We start from the raw sequence: 700 nt of genomic DNA, 5'->3' as shown, positions 1-700 counted from the left end.
AGCTGATTTGCAAGCAATCATTTCTATATCGTAGAGGTTTTCACGACGTTAATACAGGAACGTATTTGTTAAAAAAAGGGTTATGAGTTCCCAGTTACTTGTTAATCATTCATTATGATACTCTTCCTCCAAAAACGGAGGTGACATTATTTGCATCAACATTATTTGCAATACAAGAACGAAAACTATTTTTAAGAACGCAAATATCCATATTCATCAAACAGCACCACATATATTTACAATTTAATTAATAGTTTATATAAATGCGTGATATTGTAAATGAAAGAGTTCAGTCAATTTCAACAAGGCACAGGGAGGTCAGTCAAAGATGTGTCTTTAAACTTATTGACTAAAGTGGTTGTTCAAGAGTACAAAAGTTCACTCTGACGGGGAACTGGATTTCTGGCCTCTATGTATGACAAGAATTTAGTAAAATACGATGCAGCATCTAACAGTTTGTATTTTCTCAAGGAAAGATCTCGGTTACTGCTGACGTGCATTTCCTGTGATTCCGCCAGCCTACATGTTGAGTTAGGAAAAAGGAAGACATGACAGAATGTGCGGTAGTGTTTATCAGAAAGACTTAAGACTGAAGAAAAAAGGTGAGGGAAGAGGGAAAAGAAAGAAAGAAGAAAACAACAACAGTACGATAAGAAGAGATTTAAAACACACGCACCAGTAAATAAACACATGTATAATT

The 700-nt window shown here is 34.9% G+C and overlaps 1 protein-coding gene across 1 annotated transcript in view; it reads right to left on the bottom strand.

Annotated features, from left to right (window-relative positions):
• Window positions 1-362: 362 nt before the first annotated feature.
• LOC119594235 (translation initiation factor IF-2-like) overlaps window positions 363-700 on the bottom strand; it is a 14,703-nt gene continuing 14,365 nt past the window's right edge. The window contains exon 4 of the mRNA XM_037943305.1: window positions 363-519. Coding sequence (XP_037799233.1) covers window positions 363-519 — 157 coding nt within the window. The remainder of the gene's footprint in view (window positions 520-700) is intronic.

Source organism: Penaeus monodon, chromosome 33, assembly GCF_015228065.2.
Source record: "Penaeus monodon isolate SGIC_2016 chromosome 33, NSTDA_Pmon_1, whole genome shotgun sequence".
Classification (NCBI taxonomy): domain Eukaryota; kingdom Metazoa; phylum Arthropoda; class Malacostraca; order Decapoda; family Penaeidae; genus Penaeus; species Penaeus monodon.
This window is presented reverse-complemented; position numbering and strand designations above follow the sequence as displayed.